Source organism: Oenanthe melanoleuca, chromosome 25 (genome assembly GCF_029582105.1).
Source record: "Oenanthe melanoleuca isolate GR-GAL-2019-014 chromosome 25, OMel1.0, whole genome shotgun sequence".
In the NCBI taxonomy this organism is placed as follows: Eukaryota; Metazoa; Chordata; class Aves; order Passeriformes; family Muscicapidae; genus Oenanthe; species Oenanthe melanoleuca.
This window is the reverse complement of record NC_079358.1, coordinates 2,070,900-2,090,025: the sequence shown is the minus strand read 5'-3', so window position 1 is coordinate 2,090,025 and position 19,126 is coordinate 2,070,900. Positions and strand designations below refer to the sequence as shown.

The 19,126-nt window shown below is 62.2% G+C and overlaps 2 protein-coding genes and 1 long non-coding RNA gene across 3 annotated transcripts in view; all 3 read left to right on the top strand.

Annotated features, from left to right (window-relative positions):
* INTS3 (integrator complex subunit 3) overlaps window positions 1–12,242 on the top strand; it is a 37,399-nt gene extending 25,157 nt beyond the window's left edge. The window contains exons 20-30 of the mRNA XM_056511081.1: window positions 388–507; window positions 2,227–2,380; window positions 3,346–3,414; window positions 4,819–4,894; window positions 6,625–6,738; window positions 7,108–7,156; window positions 8,323–8,490; window positions 10,291–10,391; window positions 11,471–11,543; window positions 11,630–11,789; window positions 11,883–12,242. Of these exons, the coding sequence (XP_056367056.1) occupies window positions 388–507; window positions 2,227–2,380; window positions 3,346–3,414; window positions 4,819–4,894; window positions 6,625–6,738; window positions 7,108–7,156; window positions 8,323–8,490; window positions 10,291–10,391; window positions 11,471–11,543; window positions 11,630–11,789; window positions 11,883–11,960 (1,162 nt within the window). The 3' untranslated portion in view covers window positions 11,961–12,242. The remainder of the gene's footprint in view (window positions 1–387; window positions 508–2,226; window positions 2,381–3,345; window positions 3,415–4,818; window positions 4,895–6,624; window positions 6,739–7,107; window positions 7,157–8,322; window positions 8,491–10,290; window positions 10,392–11,470; window positions 11,544–11,629; window positions 11,790–11,882) is intronic.
* LOC130263496 (uncharacterized) lies at window positions 2,458–3,154 on the top strand. The gene is made up of 3 exons (XR_008842339.1): window positions 2,458–2,795; window positions 2,838–2,902; window positions 2,945–3,154. It is a non-coding gene; the product is annotated as an uncharacterized LOC130263496 (long non-coding RNA).
* A 988-nt stretch (window positions 12,243–13,230) lies between the features above and the next one.
* SLC27A3 (solute carrier family 27 member 3) lies at window positions 13,231–17,802 on the top strand. Its single transcript, XM_056510762.1, has 12 exons — window positions 13,231–13,774; window positions 14,348–14,557; window positions 14,632–14,790; window positions 14,862–14,986; window positions 15,054–15,248; window positions 15,333–15,423; window positions 15,497–15,695; window positions 15,969–16,066; window positions 16,139–16,269; window positions 16,613–17,047; window positions 17,273–17,294; window positions 17,380–17,802. The coding sequence occupies exons 1-10, from the start codon at window positions 13,231–13,233 to the stop codon at window positions 16,787–16,789; spliced, it is 1,929 nt and encodes a 642-aa protein (XP_056366737.1). The 3' UTR covers window positions 16,790–17,047; window positions 17,273–17,294; window positions 17,380–17,802.
* Window positions 17,803–19,126: the final 1,324 nt, after the last annotated feature.

Sequence of the window (19,126 nt, the reverse complement as noted above, 5' to 3'; positions counted from 1 at the left end):
GCTGTTTTGCATTGACATTCCCACTGTTACCCTGGTGCCATTCCCAGAGATATTCCTGGTGCTATTCCCACTGTTTTCCCATTGCCATTCCCACAGCCATTCCCATTGACGTTCCCACTCCTATTCCTGCTGTTTTCCCATTGATATTCCCATTGACATTCCCACTCCCATTCCCACTGTTTTCCCATTGCCATTCCCATTGCCATTCCCGCTGTATTCCCATTGACATTCCTATTGACATTCCCATTGACATTCGCACTCCCATTCCCGCTGTTGTTCCCATTGATATTCCCGCTGTTTTCCCGTTGACATTCCCGCCGTTGTTCCCGTGTTGTTCCCGCTGTTGTTCCCGTTGACATTCCGGCTGTTGTTCCGGCTGTTGCCCAGGAACCTGTGCCAGATGCAGGAGGACAACAGCGGCTTCTCTCTGCTGCTGGACCTGCTGTCCGAGCTCTACCAGAAGCAGCCCAAGATCGGCTACCACCTGCTCTACTACCTGCGGGCCAGGTGAGCGCCGGCCCCGCCCTCACCTGGGCACCGCCCTCACCTGGGCACCGCCCTCACACCTGGGCACTGCCCTCACACCTGGGCACCACCCTCACACCTGGGCACCGCCCCCTCTCACCTGGGCACTGCTCTCACCTGGGCACCGCCCTCACCTGGGCACTGCTCACTCACCTGGGCACCGCCCTCACACCTGGGCACCACCCTCACACCTGGGCACCACCCTCACACCTGGGCACCGCCCGCTTACCTGGGCACCGCCCTCACCTGGGCACCGCCCTCACACCTGGGCACCACTCACTTACCTGTTCCTGGTGGTGCCATGGCTGAGCTGTGCCAGATGTGTGCCACATGAGCCAGGTGTGCCAGGTGTGTACCAGGTGTGCACAGGTGATCCAGGTGCCCTGTGTCCCCAGCAAGGTGGCGCTGGGCAGGATGGGGCTGTGTGTGTCAGGTACCAGGTGTGCTAGGTGTGTGCCAGGTGCACAGGTGTGTACCAGGTGTGCACAGGTGTGTACCAGGTGTGCACAGGTGATCCCTGTGTCCCCAGCAAGGCGGCGCTGGGCAGGATGGGGGTGTGTGCCAGGTGATCCAGGTGCACAGGTGTGTACCAGGTGTGCACAGGTGAGCCAGGTGCCAGGTGTGTGTCAGGTGTGTACACAGGTGTGTGCCAGGTGTGCACAGGTGATCCAGGTGCCAGGTGTGCTGTGTCCCCAGCAAGGCAGCGCTGGGCAGGATGGGGCTGTGTGTGTCAGGTGTGTGCCAGGTGTGTACCAGGTGTGCACAGGTGTGTGTCAGGTGTACACAGGTGTGTGCCAGGTGTGTACCAGGTGTGTACCAGGTGTGTACCAGGTGTACACAGGTGTGTGCACAGGTGTGTGTCAGGTGTACACAGGTGTGCACAGGTGATCCAGGTGCCAGGTGCACTCTGTCCCCAGCAAGGCGGCGCTGGGCAGGATGGGGCTGTGTGTGTCAGGTGTGCACAGGTGATCCAGGTGCACAGGTGTGTACCAGGTGTGCACAGGTGCACAGGTGATCCAGGTGCACTCTGTCCCCAGCAAGGCGGCGCTGGGCAGGATGGGGCTGTGTGTGCCAGGTGTGCACAGGTGTGTGTCAGGTGTACACAGGTGTGTACCAGGTGTGCACAGGTGAGCCAGGTGCCAGGTGTGTGTCAGGTGTGTACACAGGTGTGTGCCAGGTGTGCACAGCAAGGCGGCGCTGGGCAGGATGGGGCTGTGTGTGTCAGGTGTGTACCAGGTGTGCACAGGTGTGTGTCAGGTGTACACAGGTGAGCCAGGTGCACAGGTGTGTACCAGGTGTGTGTCAGGTGTGTGCCAGGTGTACCAGGTGTGTACCAGGTGTGCACAGGTGTGTGCCAGGTGTGTACCAGGTGTGTACCAGGTGTGTACCAGGTGTACACAGGTGTGTGCACAGGTGTATGTCAGGTGTACACAGGTGTGCACAGGTGATCCAGGTGCCAGGTGCACTCTGTCCCCAGCAAGGCGGCGCTGGGCAGGATGGGGCTGTGTGTGTCAGGTGTACACAGGTGTGTACCAGGTGTACACAGGTGTGCACAGGTGTGCACAGGTGAGCCAGGTGCCAGGTGCACTCTGTCCCCAGCAAGGCGGCGCTGGGCAGGATGGGGCTGTGTGTGCCAGGTGTACCAGGTGTGCACAGGTGTGTGTCAGGTGTACACAGGTGCCAGGTGCACTCTGTCCCCAGCAAGGCGGCGCTGGGCAGGATGGGGCTGTACGAGTCGTTCGCCCAGGCCACGCAGCTGGGGGAGCTGCACACGTGCCTGATGATGGACATGAAGGCGTGCCAGGAGGACGACGTGCGCCTGCTCTGCTTCCTGACGCCCTCCATCTACAGCGAGGTGAGAGCTCACCTGGCCAGGTGTGCCCGGGCTCCTGCAGGGCCAGGTGTGCCCCAGAGCGCCAGGTGTGCCCCACAGTGCCGGGTATGTCCCAGAGTGCCATGCGTGCCCCTCAGTGCCAGGTGTGCCCAAGAGGGCCAGGTGTGCCCTGAACCTGTCCCAGGTGTGCCCCTGAGTGCCAGGTGTGTCCCAGGACCCATTCCAGGTGTGCCCCTGAGCCCATCCCAGGTGTGTCCTTCAGTGCCAGGTGTGCCCCAGAGCACCAGGTGTGTCCCTGAGCCCATCCCAGGTGTGCCCCTGAGTGCCAGGTGTGTCCCAGGACCCATTCCAGGTGTGCCCCTGAGCCCATTCCAGGTGTGTCCTTCAGTGCCAGGTGTGCCCCAGAGCACCAGGTGTGTCCCAGGGCCCATCCCAGGTGTGCCCCAGAGCACCAGGTGTGTCCCAGGGCCCATCCCAGGTGTGCCCCTGAGCCCATTCCAGGTGTGCCCCTGAGCCCATCCCAGGTGTGCCCCTGAGTTCCAGGTGTGCCCCAGGACCCATTCCAGGTGTGCCCCACAGTGCCAGATGTGCCCTGAACCCATCCCAGGTGTGTCCCAGGGCCCATCCCAGGTGTGCCCCTCAGTCCCAGGTGTGCCCCTGAGTTCCAGGTGTGTCCCAAACCCCAGGATCCCTCCCTTGCCACATCCCATTCCCCTGGAGCTGCTGCCATTCCTGGCCCTGCTGGGATGGATTTCGTGGGGTTTGGGATCCCCCTGAGCCTGCCAGGGTTTTGGGGTTTTGGATTTTGGGTTTTGGGATTCCCCTCAGCCTGCAGGGAGTTTGTGTTTTTGGGCTTTGGGGTTTTTGGGATCCCCCTGAGCCTGCTGTGGGATTTTGGATTTTGGGGTTTTTGGGATCCCCCTGAGTCTGTGGAGGTTTTTGGGACTTTGGGACCCCCTGAGCCTGCGGGTTCCGTGCACTCCCAGTTCCCAGACGAGACCCTGCGCAGCGGGGAGCTGCTCAACATGATCGTGGCCGTCATCGACTCCTTCCAGGTATGGCTGGGAATGTGGGGGGAGTGATTCCTGAGGGTCCATCCCATCCCATCCCATCAATCCCATCCCATCCATCCCATCCCATCCCATCCCATCCCATCCCTTCCATCCCATCCCATCCCATCCCATCCCATCCCCATTCCCTTCTTGCTTCCTTCCCATCTCCTTCCCATTCCCTTCCCAGTTCCTTCCCTTTCCCATCCCTTTCCCATTTCCTTTCCATTCCCTTCCCATCCCATTCTCTTCCCAGTTCTTCCCAGTTCCTTCCTGCTCCCTTCCCCTTCCCACCTTCTTCCCATTCCCTTCCCAGTTCCTTCCCTTCCCTTCCCAGCTCTTTCCTGGTTCTTTCCCAGTTCCTTCCCTTCCCAGCCCTTTTCCCATCCATTTCCCACCCCCTTCCCATCCCATTCCCTTCCAGGTTCCTTCCTAGTTCCTTCCTGGTTCTTTCAGTGTCTATTCCCTTTCCCATTCCCTTTTCCCTTCCCTATTCCCTTTTCCCTTCCTTTTCCCTTCCTTTTCCCATTCCCTTCTCCCTTCCCTTTTCCATTCCCTTTTCCATCCCATTTTCCATTCTCCTCTCATTCCCTTCCCTTCCCTCTGCTCCATTCCCGGGAGATTTTCCCCCAAGCTGAGCCCCCCCACGGGCTCCAGTTCCCTAATCCCGCCGGGAATGATCCCCAAAATCTCCTGGGCTGTCCAAAGGTTGATCCTTCCCGGGGATCTCCTGCCGAGCCATTTCCTGGGCAATCAGCGCTAATTACCCTTAATGAGCCCCTTGCCCGGGGGAGGGGGGATCCCGCTGGTTCTGCCTGGAATTCTTCCCTGTCTGGAGTTGCCATGAGAACCCAAAAAAACCCAAAAAAAATCCCAAAACCAGCGGCGGGGGCAGCTGTGGAATGCGGGGCCGGGGAGGTGCCATAACCCCGGGATAACACCCGGGATAACTCCGGGATAACCCCGGGATAACACCCGGGATAACACCCGGGATAACCCCGGGATAACTCCGGGAATGCTGAGCCAGCAGCTCCTCCGGGGGGCGGGGACAGGGGGGGTGGGGTCGGGATGCCCCAAAATCCGAAGGGGTGAGGCTGGAATGTTCCAAAATCCAAAGGGTTGGGGTCAGGATGCTCCAAAATTAAAAGGGTTAGGGCCAGGATGCCCCAAAATCCAAAGGGGTGGGGCTGGGATGTTCCAAAAGCCAAAGGGTTGTTGGTTCCTGACCCCAAAATCCAAAGGGCTGGGGTTGGGATGCCCCAAAATCCAAAGGGTTGGGGCTGGGATGCCCCAAAATCCAAAGGGTTGGTGGCTCCTGACCCCAAAATCCAAAGGGTTGGTGGCTCCTAAGCCCAAAATCAAAGGGTTGGTGGTTCCTGACCCCAAAATCCCGTTCCCTGTCCCCCCCAGCTGCAGGAGCTCGTGTGCCACGTGATGATGGGAAACCTCGTCATGTTCCGCAAGGATTCCGTGCTCAACATCCTCAGTGAGTGACTGGGGAGTGGGAGAGGAGATCCCAAATCCAGCCCCAGATCCAGCCCCAGATCCTGCCCCAAACCCAGCCCCAGATCCTGCCCCAAACCCCAGATCCTGCCCCAAACCCAGCCCCAAATCCAGCCCCAGATCCAGCCCCAGATCCTGCCCCAAATCCTGCCCCACGTCCTGCCCCAAACCCAGCCCCAGATCCTGCCCCAAACCCCAGATCCTGCCCCAAATCCAGCCCCAAATCCAGCCCCAGATCCTGCCCCAAATCCAGCCCCAGATCCTGCCCCAAACCCAGCCCCAAATCCTGCCCCAGATCCAGCTCCAGATCCTGCCCCAAATCCAGCCCCAAACCCCAGATCCAGCCCCAAACCCCACACCCAGCCCCAGATCCAGGCTTGCCCCTTTCCAGGGGGATCCTGCAGCTGCCCCCGAGGTGTCCCGAGGGCTGAATTCCCTGCAGGCATTAAGGGATCACTGCCCCGAGCCGGATTTGGGGATTTGGGGGGATTTGGGGGGTTTATCCCTGTGCCCCCTGCACTCCCAGGGCTTCACTGGGGGATTCCAGGCAGGGAATGAGCCAGGCAAGGGGAAAATCCCCCAAACGTGGCCCGGCTCAGCAGCCCCCCGTGGGGTCCCTCGGTGTTCCCAGAGCTAATCCCGCTCCCCTGAGCCAGTTTTGGGATAATCCTGTTAATTAGGGAGCTCATTAGCTCTGAGCCACAGCCCCTTCCCAGCACAGGGCTCTGTCCCTGCTCCCTGAGGGGTGGGGGGCCCTGGGCAGGTGTGGGGGTCCCAGCCCTGGGCAAGGGGCTGAGACGGATTTCCCTGTTACCCCATTGGCCCCATTGCCCATCCTATTGTCCCACTGTCCCTATTACACATCCCATTGTCCCTATTACACATCCCATTGTCCCACTGTCCCTATTACACATCCCATTGTCCCACTGTCCCTATTACACATCCCATTGTCCCATTGTCCCTATTACCCGTCTCATTGTCCCTATTATCCATCCCATTGTCCCTATTATCCATCCCATTGTCCCCATTATCCCCATTGTCCCCATTATCCCCACTGTCCCCATACCCATCTCACTGTCCCCATTGTCCCCATTGTCCCCATTATCCCCACTGTCCCCATACCCATCTCACTGTCCCCATTATCCCCATTGTCCCCATTGTCCCCACTGTCCCCATTCCCATCTCACTGTCCCCATTATCCCCATTGTCCCCATTATCCCCATTGTCCCCATTGTCCCCATTGTCCCCACTGTCCCCATTCCCATCTTACTGTCCCCCTGTCCCCATTGTCCCCATTGGCCCCATTATCCCCATTGTCCCCACTGTCCCCATTGTCCCCATACCCATCTCACTGTCCCCATTGTCCCCATTATCCCCACTGTCCCCATTGTCCCCACTGTCCCCATTCCCATCTCACTGTCCCCATTGTCCCCATTGTCCCCCTGTCCCCATTGTCCCCACTGTCCCCATTCCCATCTCACTGTCCCCCTGTCCCCATTATCCCCATTGTCCCCACTGTCCCCATTCCCATCTCACTGTCCCCATTGTCCCCATTGTCCCCATTGTCCCCACTGTCCCCACTGTCCCCATTCCCATCTCCCTGTCCCCATTATCCCCATTGTCCCCACTGTCCCCACTGTCCCCACTGTCCCCACTGTCCCCACTGTCCCCACTGTCCCCATTCCCATCTCCCTGTCCCTGTCCCGGTCCCAGTTCAGAGCCTGGACTGGGAGACCTTTGAGCAGTACTGCACGTGGCAGCTGTTCCTGGCTCACAACATCCCTCTGGAGACCATCATCCCCATCCTGCAGCACCTCAAGTACAAGGGTGAGACACCCGGGGGCCTGGGGACATGGGGACAGCCTGGGGGCGTGGGGACAGCCTGGGGGCCTGGGGACACTGGGGACATGGGGACAGCCTGGGGACACTGGGGACACTGGGGACAGCCTGGGGACATGGGGACACTGGGGACATGGGACAGCCTGGGGACAGCCTGGGGACATGGGGACACTGGGGACATCCTGGGGACACCCTGGGGCATCTTGGGGACATGGGGACATACTGGGGACATACTGGGACACCCTGGGGACATGGGGACACTTTGGGGACACTAGGGACACCCGGGACATCCCTGGGGACACTGGGGACACCCTGGGGACACCCAGGGCCACTCCTCAGCCCCTCTTGCCCCTGCAGAGCATCCCGAGGCCCTGTCCTGCCTCCTGCTGCAGCTGCGCAGGGAAAAGTGAGTCTGGGGGCACTGGGGGGGTCTGGGGGCACTGGGGGGGTTTGGGGGCACTGAGGGGGTTTGGGGGCACTGAGGGGGTTTGGGGGCACTGAGGGGGTTTGGGGGGCACTGAGGGGGTTTGGGGGCACTGAGGGGGTTCCAGGGGTCACTGAGGGGGTCTGGGGGGCACTGAGGGGGTCTGGGGGCACTGGGGGGGTTTGGGGGCACTGAGGGGGTTTGGGGGGCACTGAGGGGGTTTGGGGGTCACTGAGGGGGTCTGGGGGGCACTGGGGGGGTCTGGGGGTCACTGAGGGGGTCTGGGGGGCACTGAGGGGGTTCCAGGGGTCACTGGGGGGGTCTGGGGGTCACTGAGGGGGTCTGGGGGGCACTGAGGGGGCTTGGGAGCACTGAGGGGGTTTGGGGGGCACTGAGGGGGTCTGGGGGGCACTGAGGGGGTTCCAGGGGTCACTGGGGGGGTCTGGGGGGCACTGGGGGGTCTGGGGGGCACTGAGGGGGTTCCAGGGGTCACTGGCACAGCCTGGGGGCCACCAAGAGGCTCTGTGGGGCCACCAGGGCTGTCCCTGTGTCCCCACAGGATTTGGGGTGTCCCTGGAGCCCCAGATTTGGGGTACTCTGGGGGGGTCTCCCACCCTTCCCCATTCCTGGTTTTTTCTCGTTTTTCCCATTTTCCCCAATTTTTCCATTTTTTCCCCATTTTTCTCTGTTTTTCCCCTGTTTTCTCCCATTTTTTTTCCCATTTTTTCCCCATTTTTGTCCCATTTTCCCCCTGTTTTTTCCTCCATTTCTCCCCATTTTTCTCCCATTTTTTCCCATTTCTCCCCATTTTTTCCTGTTTCCCCCCATTTCTCCCCATTTCCCCCATTTTCCCCCAATTTTCCCCATTTTCCCCCATTTTTTCCCATTTCTCCCCATTTTCCACATTTTCCCCATTTTTTTCCATTTCTCCCCATTTTTTTTCCATTTCCCCCCCATTTTCCCCCATTTTTTTCCCATTTCTCCCCATTTTCCCCCATTTTTCCCCAATGTTTTCCTATTTTCCCCCCATGTTTTTCTGCATTTTCTCCCGATTTTTCCCGTTTTCCCCCCATTTTTTTTCCATTTTCCCCCCATTTTCCTCATTTTTCCTCCTGTTTTTCCCCACTTCCCCCCATTTTTCCCCCCAGGCCCAGCGAGGAGATGGTGAAGATGGTGCTGAGCCGGCCGTGCCACCCCGAGGACCAGTTCACCACCAGCATCCTGCGGCACTGGGGGCTGCGGCACGACGACCTGCTGGGCGAGCACATCAAGGCCCTGCTCATCAAGAACAACAGCCTGCCCAGGAAGAGGCAGAGGTGGGGAATGGGGGTACTGGGGATACTGGGAATTGGGGATTGGGGTGTTTGTTCTCATCTGAGCCTGCCCAGGAAGAGGCAGAGGTGGGGAATGGGGATACTGGGGGTACTGGGGATACTGGGGGTACTGGGAATTGGGAATTGCGGTGTCTGTTCTCATCCAAGCCTGCCCAGGAAGAGGCAGAGGTGGGGAAATGGGGGTACTGGGGATACTGGGAATTGGGGATTGGGGTGTTTGTTCTCATCTGAGCCTGCCCAGAAGAGGCAGAGGTGGGGAATTCTGGAATTCTGGGGATACTGGGAATACTGGGATTGGGAATTGGGGTGCTCCTCCCTATCTAAGCCTGCCCAGGAAACAGCAGAGGTGGGAAATCCGGGAAATTTGGAAATGGGGAATTGGGAATTGGGGTGCTCATTCTCACCTGAGCCTGCCCAGGAAGAGGCAGAGGTGGGAAATGGGGATACTGGGAATACTGGGAATACTGGGAACTGGGAATTGGGGTGTCTGTTCTCACCTGAGCCTGCCCAGGAAGAGGCAGAGGTGGGAAATGGGGTACTGGGAATACTGGGAATTGGGAATTGGGGTGTCTGTTCTCATCCAAGCCTGCCCAGGAAGAGGCAGAGGTGGGGAATGGGGTACTGGGGGTACTGGGAATTGGGAATTGGGGATTGGGGTGTTTGTTCTCACCTGAGCCTGCCCAGGAAGAGGCAGAGGTGGGGAACTGGGGATACTGGGGGTACTGGGGATACTGGGAATTGGGAATTGGGAACTGGGGTATTTGTTCTCACCTGAGCCTGCCCAGGAAACGGCAGAGGTGGGGGTACTGGGGATACTGGGGATACTGGGAATTGGGAATTGGGGTGTTTGTTCTCATCTGAGCCTGCCCAGGAAGAGGCAGAGGTGGGGAATTCTGGAATTCTGGGGATACTGGGAATACTGGGATTGGGAATTGGGGTGCTCCTCCCTATCTAAGCCTGCCCAGGAAACAGCAGAGGTGGGAAATCCGGGAAATTTGGAAATGGGGAATTGGAGTTGGGGTGCTCGTTCTCACCTGAGCCTGCCCAGGAAGAGGCAGAGGTGGGGAAATGGGGGTACTGGGGGTACTGGGGGTACTGGGAATTGTGTATTGGGGATTGGGGTGTCTGTTCTCACCTGAGCCTGCCCAGGAAACAGCAGAGGTGGGAAATCCAGGAAATTTGGGAATTGGGAATTGGGGATTGGGTGTTCATTCCTATCTGAGCCTGCCCAGGAAGAGGCAGAGGTGGGGATACTGGGAATACTGGGAATTGGGGATTGGGGTGTTTGTTCTCATCCAAGCCTGCCCAGAAGAGGCAGAGGTGGGAAATGGGGTACTGGGGATACTGGGAATTGGGAATTGGGGTGTTTGTTCTCACCTGAGCCTGCCCAGAAGAGGCAGAGGTGGGAAATCTGGGAATTTTGGGAATTGGGAATTGGGGTGCTCGTTCTCACCTGCCCAGGAAGAGGCAGAGGTGGGAATTCTGCGAATTTTGGGAATTCTGGTCACTGGGAATTGGGAATTGAGGTGTTCATTCTCACCTGCCCTGGAAACACCAGAGGTTGGGAATTCTGGGAATTCTGATTCCTGGGAATTCCTACAGAATTCCCACCCTGAGGAATTCAGGTCTTTGTTCCCAGAGGTTTCTGTCCCTGCTATCCCAGGAATTCCCACAGAATTTCCCATCCCCATATTTTGCTCTCTCCCCCCCATATTTTGGGGTCCCCCCAATTTTTGGGGTCCCCCCATATTTTGGGGTCCCCAATCCTGCCCTGCCCCGCAGCCTGCGCAGCTCCAGCAGCAAACTGGCTCAGCTGACCCTGGAGCAGATCCTGGAGCACCTGGACAACCTGAGGCTGAACCTGACCAACACCAAGCACAACTGTGGGGCTGGGATTGGGGTCTGGGATTGGGGTCTGGGGCTGGGATTGGGGTCTAGGATTGGGGTCTGGGGTGGGATTGGGGTCTGGGTCTGGGATTGGGGTCTGGGATTGGGGTCTGGGTCTGGGATTGGGGTCTGGGGGCTGGGTTTGGGGTCTGGGATGGGATTGGGGTCTGGGGGCTGGGATTGGGGTCTGGGATTGGGGTCTGGGATGGGATTGGGGTCTGGGGGCTGGGATTGGAGTCTGGGGGCTGGGATTGGGGTCTGGGGGGGGGATTGGGGTCTGGGCTGTGGGATTGGAGTCTGGGGGTCGGGATTGGGGCTTTGGATTGGGGTCTGGGGGTTTGTGAGTTGGGGTCTGGGCTGTGAGTTTGGGGTCTGGGCTGTGGGTTTGGGTCTGGGGCCTGGGATTGGGGTCTGGGCTGTGGGTTTGGGTCTGGGGCCTGGGATTGGGGTCTGGGCTGTGAGTTTGGGGTCTGGGAGTTGGGGCTGGGGTCTGGGGGTTGAGTTTGGGCTTTGGGGTCTGGGCTGTGGATTTGTGGTCTGACCTGTGGATGTGTGGGGTGGATTGTGAGTTTGGGGTCTGGGGGTTGGATTTGGGGTCTGGGCTGTGAGTTTGGGGTCTGGGCTGTGAGTTTGGAGTCTGAGCTGTGGGTTTGGGTCTGAGCTTTGGGTTTGGGGTCTGGGCTGTGGGTTTGAGGTCTGAGCTGTGGGATTTGGGTCTGAGCTGTGGGTTTGGGTCTGGAGGCTGGGATTAGGGTCTGGGCTGTGGGTTTGGGGTCTGGGGGTTGGATTTGGGGTCTGGGCTGTGGGTTTGGGGTCTGGGGGTTGGATTTGGGGTCTGGGCTGTGGGTTTGGGGTCTGGGCTGTGGGTTTGGGGTCTGGGCTGTAGGATTCGGGTCTGGGCTGTGGGTTTGGGTCTAGGGGCTGGGATTGGGGTCTGGGCTGTGGATTTGGGGTCTGGGCTTGGGTTTCGGGTCTGGGCTGTGGGTTTGGGGTCTGGGCTGTGGGTTTGGGGTCCGACCCGTGGATCTGGGTCTGGGGGCCGCCCCTGACCCCTCCCTCCCTCCCTCCCTCCCAGTTTTCAGCCAGACCCCGATCCTGCAGGCGCTGCAGCACGTCCAGGCCAGCTGCGACGAGGCGCACAAGATGAAGTCAGTCCCACCCCTGACCCCCCCGGGGGACCCCTAAACCCCCCCCTGACCCCCCCAAAACCCCCCTGACCCCCCCGCGCCCCCAGGTTCTCGGACCTGTTCTCCCTGGCCGAGGAGTACGAGGATTCCTCCAGCAAACCCCCCAAGAGCCGCAGGAAGGGCACGGCCCTGTCCAGCCCCCGCAGCCGCAAGAGCGCGGCCCAGCCCCCCAACAACGAGGAGGAGTCGGGCTCCAGCAGCGCCTCGGTGAGGGGCGGGACCCCCAAAACCCCCCCGGGATCCCTGAGACCCCCCCCGGGACCCCCAGACCCCGCGGTGACCCCGCCCCTGTCCCCGCAGGAGGAGGAGGACACCAAACCCAAACCGGCCAAGAGGAAAAGGAAAGGCTCCAGCGCCGTGGGCTCGGACAGTGACTGAGGGCTGGGACCCCCCCGAGCCCCCCAAACCAGCAGGACCCCGGGGTGGGACCCCCCCAAGCTCCCACCACGCCCCAATGTCACCACGGTGGGGAGGAGGGGTCCTGGTGTGTCCCCATCCCCTCCCCAGGGCCCCCCCGGTGTGGGTGGGGGTCCCCCCGAGGGCACAGGAAAGGGGGGACCCCAAATTTTCCTACAGAAAGGGGGGACCCCAAATTTTCCTACAGAAAGGGGAACCCCCCCCCCGTTTTCCAATAGAAATGTAAATAAAGGGTGGAACCGAGTGGCTGCTCCAGGATGATTTGGGGAGGGGTCCTGGGGGGTCAGCACCCGTCACCAGTGGGATTTGGGGGGTCCTTACCCGCCCCCCGAGGCTCCCTCAGCGTTTTTAAGTGTTTGTAAGAAAAGCAGCAATAAAAACTTTCCTGTTTTGTAGCAAACGGCCCCAAATTTGTGGCGGGGGCAGGGGGGGCCCTGGTGTGGCCTGGATGGGACAGGGGGCTGCCCCGGGATGGGGACACTGTGACACTGTGACACTGTGACACGGCCATGGTGACACTGTGACACTGCCACGGTGACACTGTGACACTGCCACGGTGACACGGCCACGGTGACACTGTGACACTGTGACACTGCCACGGTGGCACTGTGACACGGCCACGGTGACACTGTGACACTGTGACACTGCCACGGTGACACTGCCAGAGCCCCCCGGGATGGTGACACTGACAGTACCATGGTGACACGGCCACGGTGACACTGTGACACTGGCATGGTGACACTGCCAGAGCCCCCGGGATGGTGACACTGACAGTACCACGGTGACACTGTGACACTGCCATGGTGACACTGCCACGGTGACACTGTGACACTGGCATGGTGACACTGCCAGAACCCCCCGGCATGGTGACACTGACAGTACCATGGTGACACTGTGACACTGTGACACGGCCACGGTGACACGGCCAGACCCCTCCCCGAGCCAGGGGGAATCTGGGACAGGGGGGGTGACACAGGGGGGACACGGGTCGGGGACAGGGGGGACCAGAGAAGGGGCAGCAGAGGGGTTGGGGACAGGGAGGTGACAATGGAGGGGCCGCGCTGGGGACGGGCCGGGGGGGGTGGGTTTGGCACGGGGGGCGCGGGGGCGTGGCCATGATGGGCGTGTTTAGAGTGGGCGTGGCCACGGTGGGCGTATCTAGAGTGGGCGTGTCTAGAGTGGGCGTGGCCACGGTGGGCGTGTCGGCCCCGCCCCGCAGGCGGCGCGGGCGATGGCGCTGGCGGCGGCGCTGGGGGCTCTGGGGGTCCTGGGGGCGCTCCTGGGGGTCCTGGGGGCGCTCCCGGGGGCTCTGGGGGTCCCGCTGGCCCTGGGGGCGGCCCTGGGGGCGCTGCTGGCGCTGCAGCGGCGGCTCCGGCCGCACCTCTGGGCCGACCTGCGCTTCGCGCTGCGGGCGCTGCGGGTGCGGCGGCGGGCGCGGCGCGGCCCCGGCGGCTCCGTCGTGTCCCGGTTCCTGCGGGCGGCGCGGGCGGAGCCGGCCCGGCCGTTCCTGCGGGCCCGCGGCCGCTCGGAGCCGCTGGGGCGGGCGGCGCGGAGCGTGGCCCGGGTGGCGAACGCGCTGCGGGCGCTGCGGGCCCCGCCCGGGCCCGGCGACACCGTGGGGCTGCTCGTGGGCAACGAGCCGCGCTTCGTGTGGGGCTGGTTCGGGCTGGCCGCGCTCGGGGCCCGGCCCGCGTTCCTGGGCACGGCGCTGCGACCCGCGGGGCTCCGGCACTGCCTGCGCTGCTGCGGGGCACGGGCGCTGCTGGTGGCGGACGGTGAGAGCGGGGGGACACCGGGGACACCGGGAGGGGACACCGGGGACACCGGGAGGGGAGCGGGGAACGGAGGGAGAAGGGTCGGGAGGAACCGGGAGATTTCGGGCCCCGGGGAATAACGGGGGGACCGAGGAATGGAGGGGGAAAAGCAGCGGGGATAACGGGGGGAACCGGGAGTGGGGAGATCCCGGGGGGTAACGGGGCAGAGGTGGGGCCGGGGATACCGGGGATACCGGGCCGGGGGTGAGAGAACGGGGAGCCGGAGTGGGAGCGGGGGAGTAATGAACGGGGGGGGACTGGGGACAAGGGGGACAAGGGGAGGGTGGGACCGGGGGTGGCTCGGTGGGACCGGGGATGGCACGAAGGGACCGGGAGTGGCACGAAGGGACCGGGGGTGGCACGAAGGGACCGGGAGTGGCACGGTGGGACCGGGGGTGGCACGGTGGGACCGGGAGTGGCACGAAGGGACCGGGGATGGCACGGTGGCACCGGGAGTAGCACGAAGGGACCGGGGATGGCTCGGTGGCACCGGGACCGGCAGCGGGGTCCCCACACGGTGCCGCCCCCCCCCAGACCTGCTCGGCTCGGTGGAGCCGCTGCTGCCCAGCCTGCGGGAGGACGGCGTGGCCGTGTGGGTGCTGGGAGCGGGGCCGGTCCCGCCCGGGGTCGTGGCGCTGCAGGAGCTGCTGGACGCGGCCTCCGAGCAGCTGCAGCCCGAGGAGGTTTGGGAGCCCGAGGACATGAACGACACCTGCCTGTACATCTTCACCTCGGGCACCACCGGTGCGGCTGGGGCCGGGGGCCGGGGGGCTCTGGGTGAGAACGGGGGGAGCTCAACTTCTGTTTTCCCCTCCCAGGCCTGCCCAAAGCCGCCCGCGTGTCCCACCTCAAGGCCGTCATGTGCCTGAGCTTCTACGAGCTGGTGGGAGCCTCCAGCCGGGACGTCGTGTACCTGGCGCTGCCGCTCTACCACATGGCCGGGTCCCTGCTGGGCGTCGTCGGCTGCCTCGGCATCGGTGAGCGGGGAGGGGGCTCCGGGGGGTGTATTGGGGCGTTTGGGGGCTGATCCCCCCTCTCCATCCCGCAGGAGCCACGTGCGTGCTGAAGGAGAAGTTCTCGGCCAGCCAGTTCTGGGAGGATTGCCGCGCCGAGCGCGTCACGGTGTTCCAGTACATCGGGGAGCTGTGCCGCTACCTGGTGAACCAGCCGCAGGTCGGGGCGGGTTCTGGGCCGGGGGGGGTCCCGGGGGGCTCCCCCCGAGCTGACGGTGGCCCCGCAGCGCCCCGGGGAGCGGCAGCACGGGCTGAGGCTGGCGGTGGGCAGCGGCCTCCGGCCCGACGTGTGGCGGAGCTTCCAGCGGCGCTTCGGGCCCGTGCGCATCGTGGAGACCTACGGCATGAGCGAGGGCAACGTCACCCTCTTCAACTACACCGGCACCCCGGGCGCCGTGGGGCGCTGCAGCTTCATCTACAAGGTGTGGGGGGCGGGGTGGGGGGCTCAGCACCCCCAAATTCCCCCCGGCCGGGCGCTGACCCCCCATCCCGGCTCCTCTCCCCAGCTCTTCTCGCCCTTTGAGGTTGTTCGCTACGACGTCGCGGCCGGAGCTCCGCAGCGGGACGAGGCCGGGCGCTGCATCCGCGCCCGCACGGGTGAGCAGCGGGCGGGGGGCGGCTCGGGGGGTGCCCGGGGCGCCCCCGTCACCGTCCCCCCATCCCCCCGCAGGTGAGACGGGGCTGCTGATCGCCCCCGTGACCGCCCGCACCCCGTTCCTGGGCTACGCCGGCAGCCGGGAGCTGTCGGAGCAGAAGCTGCTGCGCGGGGTCTTCGCCAAGGGGGACGAGTTCTTCAACACCGGGGACCTGGTGGAGCAGGACGAGGAGCAGTTCGTGCGGTTCCGGGACCGCACCGGGGACACCTTCAGGTGCCGGAGCCCCCCGGGATGGGGGAGAACCCAGAGACCCCCGGGATGGGGGAAACACCCGGGATTGGGGAACCCGCCGAGATTGGAGAGCCCCCCCGGGATGGGGGAACTCTCAGAGCCCCCCCGGGATTGGGGAACCCCCAGAGCACTCGGGATTAGGGAACCCCGATGGGAACTCAGCCCTATTAAATGTTCTGGGCTCGTCTCAGCCCCATTAAACATTTTTTTGGGGGGGGGGTCTCACCCCCGTCCTGCCCCTCCCCGCCCCCCCAGGTGGAAAGGCGAGAACGTGGCCACCACGGAAGTGGCCGAGGCGCTGCTGGCCCACGAGTCCGTGCTGGAAGCCACCGTCTACGGCGTCACCGTGCCAGGTCCGGCCGCCCCCGGTGCCCCCCCGGGCCCCCCCAGCCCCGCGGTGCCCCCCAATGTCCCCTCGCCCGCAGGACACGAGGGCCGAGCCGGGATGGCCGCGCTGGTTCTGCGGCCCGGGCGCTCCCTGGACGGGCCCGGCCTGTACCGGCACCTGGAGCTGCTGCTGCCGCCCTACGCGCGGCCGCGCTTCCTGCGCCTGCGGGTACCGGGGGCCGGGGGGCTCGGGGGTTCGGGGGGTCCCGGGGGTGCTCCGGGATTCGGGGGTTTGGGGGATGCTCGGGGGTCCCGGGGTTCGGGGGGTTCAGGGGATGCTCTGAGGGTTCGGGGGGATGCTCGGGGGTCCCAGAGGCTCGGGGGATGTTCGGGGGGGATGCTCGGAGGTCCGGGGGGTTCGGGGGATGCTCGGGGGGACGCTCGGGGTTCCCGGGGATTTGGGATATACCCGGGGGTTGCTCGGGGGTCGCGGGGGTTGCTCGGGGGTTCGGGGGGATCCCGGGGGGTGCTCGGGGGTCGCGGGGGTCCCAGTGCCGCGCTGGTGCCGCCAGGAGCGGCTGGAGATGACGGAGACGTTCAAGCAGCAGAAGGTGCGGCTGGCGCGGGACGGCTGCGACCCCGCGCTGGTGGCGGAGCCGCTGCTGCTGCTGGACGAGGCCGCGGCCGCGTTCGTGCCGCTGGACCGGGAGCGCTGGGAGCGGCTGCGGGACGGGCGGCTGCGGATCTGAGCCGGCCCGGGGCCCCCGAATCCATCCCGGGGGTCCCCGAATTCATCCCGGGGGTCCCAGAATCCATCCCGGGGGTCCCAGATCCATCCCAGGGGTCCCTGTCTCCATCCCAGGGGTCCCAGAATCCATCCCAGGGTCCCCGAATCCATCCCAGGGGTCCCTGTGTCCATCCCGGGGTCCCCAAATCCATCCTGGGGAACCCCAAATCCATCCCGGGGTCCCCAAATCCATCCTGGGAGTCCCCAAATCCATCCCAGGGTCCCCAGATCCATCCCGGGGGTCCCAGATCCATCCCAGGGTCCCCAGATCCATCCCGGGGGTCCCAGAATCCATCCCGGGGTCCCCAGATCCATCCCGGGGGTCCCCGAATCCATCCCAGGGGTCCCTGTGTCCATCCCAGGGGTCCCCGTGTCCATCCTGGGGAACCCCAAATCCATCCCAGGGTCCCCAGATCCATCCCGGGGGTCCCAGAATCCATCCCAGGGTCCCCAGATCCATCCCGGGTGTCCCCGAATCCATCCTGGGGGTCTCCCTGTGTCCATCCCAGGGGTCCCCGTGTCCATCCTGGGGAACCCCAAATCCATCCCAAGGTCCCCAAATCCATCCTGGGGGTCCCCAAATCCATCCCAGGGTGCCCAGATCCATCCCAGGGGTCCCCGTGTCCATCCTGGGGGTCCCCAAATCCATCCTGGGGGTTCCCAAATCCATCCCAGGGTCCCCAGATCCATCCTGGGGGTCCCCAAATCCATCCTGGGGGTCCCAGAATCCATCCCAGGGTCCCAGAATCCATCCCAGGGGTCCCAGAGTCCATCCCAGGGGTCCCCCTGTCCATCCTGGGGGTCCCTGTGTCCATCCCAGGGTCCCCAAATCCATCCCGGGGGTCCCTGTGTCCATCCCGGGGGTCCCCCTGTCCATCCTGGGGAACCCCAAATCCATCCCGGGGTCCCCAAATCCATCCCAGGGTCCCCAGATCCATCCCGGGTGTCCCCGAATCCATCCTGGGGGTCTCCCTGTCAATCTCAGGGGACCCCAAATCCATCCTGTCCCCTCCGTGTCCCCCCCATGTCCCCAAGTGCCTCCCAGCCCCCCCCCCGTCCATCCCTGTCCCCTCTCGGGGGTCTCTGTCCCCTCTCCCCTCCCCCCCCCAGCCGCCGGTGCCTCCCCCCCTCCCCGGGGGTCTCTTTGTACACAAAAAATCCCCATTTTGGGCTCTTTTTTTGGCAAATAAAACTGTTTTTTTTTTGTAGCGAAGTGGCTCCTGTCACCCCCACGCTGTCCCCACGCCCTGGAGGGTTTTTTTTTTGGGGGGGTCTCACCTGGATTTGGGGTGTCCCCCACGATTTGCCACCCCTCTCTTAATTCAATAATTATTACAAAGGGTGAAGTTTTAATTAATTTTATTTTTAAGCCTTTCTCCAAAAATCGGGGGATCCTCACACCCCCCCCCCCCCCCCCCCCCACTTCATCGGCCCGGAGCTCAAACCCGATGGAAAAAAGAGAGAAAAAAATGGGAAAAAACCTGAAATTTGTGCAAAAAAAAAAAAAAAAAAAAAAATCCCATTTCCACCCACCCCCACCCCAAAACAGAAATTGGGTCTAAATTCCTTAAAATCGGGGCTGGAATTGTCCAAATTCGGAGCAAACCCCACAAATCTGGGGCCAAAACCCCCGAAATTGGGGCTGAAAGACGAAAATGGGGAATGAAAACCTGCGAGGGGCTGAGGGCTGGAAATGGGGAAATTCGGGGATTTGGGGGCTGAGAGCAGGAACTGGAACCCCAAAAACCGGGATCAGAATTCCCAAAATCTGATCTGAATCCAAAACTGGGGCTGAAAACCCAAAAATTTGGATCAGAATTGGGAGCAAACCTCACAAATTTCACCTGGAATTTGGGTCTGCAGTTCTGATTTTTTAAAATTTTTTTTTTCTTGAAACCTGGAAATTTTACCCAAAAACCCCCAAATTTGGCCAGGAAATAAAAAAAACCTGGGAAATGTAAAATCCTGAAAAGTGGGAGCAGAACCCAACGGTTTGGGGTGAAATCCTGGAATTTTGGAATAAAATTACTGAATTTTGGGCTGAAATCTTGGAATTTTGGGCAGGATGAAATCCGGGGATTTTTTACTGAATCCTGGATTTTTTTTTATTAAATCCTGGAATTTCAGGATTAAATCCTGGAAGTTTGGGATGGCTTAAATTCTGGAATTTTGAGATTAAATCCTGGAATTCTGGGTGGGATGAAATCTGGGAATTTTGGGTTAAAACCCTGGAATTTCAGACGGAAATCAGTAATTTTAGGGTGAAATCCCAGAATTTTGGGCTGGCTGAAATCCTGGA

Bases quoted from the DNA above. Each gene is read 5' to 3' on its own strand.
- SLC27A3 (XM_056510762.1), top strand. From the start codon at position 13,231: ATGGCGCTGGCGGCGGCGCTGGGGGCTCTGGGGGTCCTGGGGGCGCTC. The intron at 15,696-15,968 runs GTGCCGGAGCCC...CCGCCCCCCCAG, and splicing joins CGCACCGGGGACACCTTCAG to GTGGAAAGGCGAGAACGTGG. The intron at 16,067-16,138 runs GTCCGGCCGCCC...CCTCGCCCGCAG, and splicing joins CTACGGCGTCACCGTGCCAG to GACACGAGGGCCGAGCCGGG.